The 2,747-nt window shown below is 37.3% G+C and overlaps 1 protein-coding gene across 3 annotated transcripts in view; it reads left to right on the top strand.

The window, feature by feature from the left end:
- Positions 1 to 2,747, top strand: part of MOGAT1 (monoacylglycerol O-acyltransferase 1) — a gene marked incomplete at its 5' end in the record, with an annotated part of 18,594 nt that overhangs the window by 3,879 nt on the left and 11,968 nt on the right. For all 3 annotated transcript variants that reach the window (XR_011920272.1, XR_011920273.1, XM_072407866.1), the window contains 1 exon segment: positions 623 to 748. Coding sequence is in view for 1 of the 3 variants with exons in the window: in XM_072407866.1 (XP_072263967.1) it covers positions 655 to 748 (94 nt within the window).

Below are 2,747 nucleotides of genomic sequence, written 5' to 3'. Positions count from 1 at the left end.
GTGGCTGCTTATATATGTCTCCCAGAACATGTCCTAGTGCTGTTTCTCTAAAGAACATGAAAAAAGCCTAAGTTTCTGTTGCAAACCTTTCCTTGGTAAAATGCTAGCAGCCTATGTGTCATGCTGATCCAGGAGCTCTGACTTTCTGATGGGCATGTCCACCTTTGTTTATTATCATTACATTGTAGTTGATTGAATAAGTTGTTTTACGAAAGAAAGTTAAATGTGTTTTTGCCGTCCTTTAAGTTCAGTCATATATCACTCTGCATATCTGGTTAGGCCATCATGTATTTTCTGAAGAAAAAAAAAAAACGGACAAATGCAACTATCACATCTAAGGACTGATAAACTACATACAGCTCCCTATACTGTATTACTATTATAGTTAGTGACAGTAATTATGCTTTTTTTCCCATAGATGTATGTTTTTGCTACTGATGACCATGGGATCTTTCAAAGAACAAAGGCATCTAGATGCCTAAGCATGACTATATGAAAAAAGTTATTCTAGCTGCGTAACACATGGCTGTGATTACCCCCTTGGAATCTGCAGTATAGTGAATGTGACTCCTAATGTGTCTACCAATGCTTACTTTTGGTATTTATTTTTTTTTTGCTGCAGTTTCTGATTAACCAGGGAGTCCTGCTATAAAGATGAAGGTGGAGTTTGCCCCTCTCAATATCCCCCTAGTCCGAAGGCTGCAGACGGCTGCTGTGGGTCAATGGGTCTTTTCTTTTTTGTTACTGGGTAAGGACATTAATAGATTCTTTATTTGCATTAGCAAATGAAACCATACCAATTAGGTTACTCATTAATGGTAAATCAACATTGTTAGTTTTTCAGTTTTCGATATTTCATATCAGGGGACAGTGATAGATGGAATCAATACTACAGGGTATACTAATACAATATTAATATTTAGAATCACCTCTATGTAAGCTTCTGTCATGGACAGGTGATATGTGATGACAGGTGCTCAGTACTTTGACTGACAGTCTGTTGAAATGTTTTGGATGAGCCACATTAAGTAATTGTGTATTATAGGCATAGTGACTGTTAAACAACAAATTATAGTTTGGCTTATTTGTATTTTTGTTGTTTTTTTTTTAAAGTGAACCTGTGGTCACACTATAAAAATGTAATTGTTTATATATTTTTAAACTGCAGTAAAAAGTTTTTTAAACAAGCCTGGCCTCTGTACTTTCAGCAATATGGATCACTTCATCCTCAAATTTCACAGCAGAAGCTCAGAAGTCTTCCTCTCAGCAACTCAGCTTACCACTGTCATCTGTGACCTGACAGACTTCCAGCCTTCCCGTAGAGGGGGTGAAATGACATTGTGGAGTATGTCATCTAAACTGCTGAGGGATGAAGACTGTGTTTCTGCTGGGTATTTTGTGAGTGAATTGCTCCACAGTGCATGCATCTACAGATGTCAATAAGGGTTTGTTTTAAAGATCATTGATTGATTGATATGAATATGTTAACATCTAAATGCCCATAGCCAGGTCACAGGTTTACTTTTAAATAAATGCCCACTATTGATTGGGGTTTAAACGATATGCTTTTTACATGCTATAGTTACATGCTTATAGTTTATGCTTATAGTTACATTTCCTGATTCCTAAAAGCAGCTTTGAAAAGTGTATTGAAACCTCAGACACACCACCTTTCCGTAACAGAAATATGATATTTGTCTACACTATGCTTTCTTATGGCAACATTCTTCTTGTAAAATCACCTATTCTGCTCTGAATTTGACAAATTACAGAAGTATGTTGGGTAAAATAGATTTGTAATATCTCCAGTGCAGGAACTAGTAAGAATCTGTAACAACCTTTTTAACTTATCTTTATATCCTAACTATGTAGATAGCAGACCTGAGTTTTTCACCCTTTGTTTTAGATGCAGACCTGAAAAGAGGTGAAAAAACAGACACATGTATAAACTAATCTAATTGCTAATCTAGAAAACGAAGTACTGGATCAGTGAGAAACACTTATGACTACTTTCTGTGTGACTTTATAACAACACAAGGTCATTTCACACTCACCTTTATCCCACATTCATAAGTTTAGCTGAAGATAAAAATAGGTGACACATGTTGTTCTTAAGCACTCAGACCAGAAACCTTTCCAGAACATCATCAGTTAAATGAAATGTCATTTATTATACACGTGGCCAGAGCTAAATCCAGTTTTGCCTGTTTTATCAAGCAACATTGTGTTTAGGGAATAGCCTGTATAGAGATCTTGTGGCCTGCATGGCTTTTCTAGCTTTTTAACTCACCCACCTTGTTCTTATTTGTAAGGAAAATGCTGATAAGGGTCAGCTTTTTGTTACCTAATTGGCAGACAAAGGCAATGTACACACACACCAGGTAATTGGCATTCAACATGAACAGGCTAAAATCCAGGGTGTATACAGTAATCCATAGACATTGGTTAGCAATCCGTGGTGGATCACTAAATGATCGATCTTGGGCAACGGCTGTCATTTCCTATAGGAAAGAATGCAGCAGGACTGCCTCTCCCTTCCCCTTCCCTTTCCATGGAACTGAACAGCATGGTGTGTACAATGCTCATTCTTCCAAGTGTCAGGAAATTATTACAAAAGATGGTTTCCAGCAACAGACATTTTACATCTGTACATTGCTTGAGAGGTGTAACAGGTGGCAGTATGTGCAAGAAAGCAATTGAGAGGTATGACGGGTGGCAGTATGTGCAGGAAAGCAATTGAGAGGTGT

This window comes from Pyxicephalus adspersus, chromosome 4 (genome assembly GCF_032062135.1).
Source record: "Pyxicephalus adspersus chromosome 4, UCB_Pads_2.0, whole genome shotgun sequence".
Classification (NCBI taxonomy): Eukaryota; Metazoa; Chordata; class Amphibia; order Anura; family Pyxicephalidae; genus Pyxicephalus; species Pyxicephalus adspersus.
This window is presented reverse-complemented; position numbering and strand designations above follow the sequence as displayed.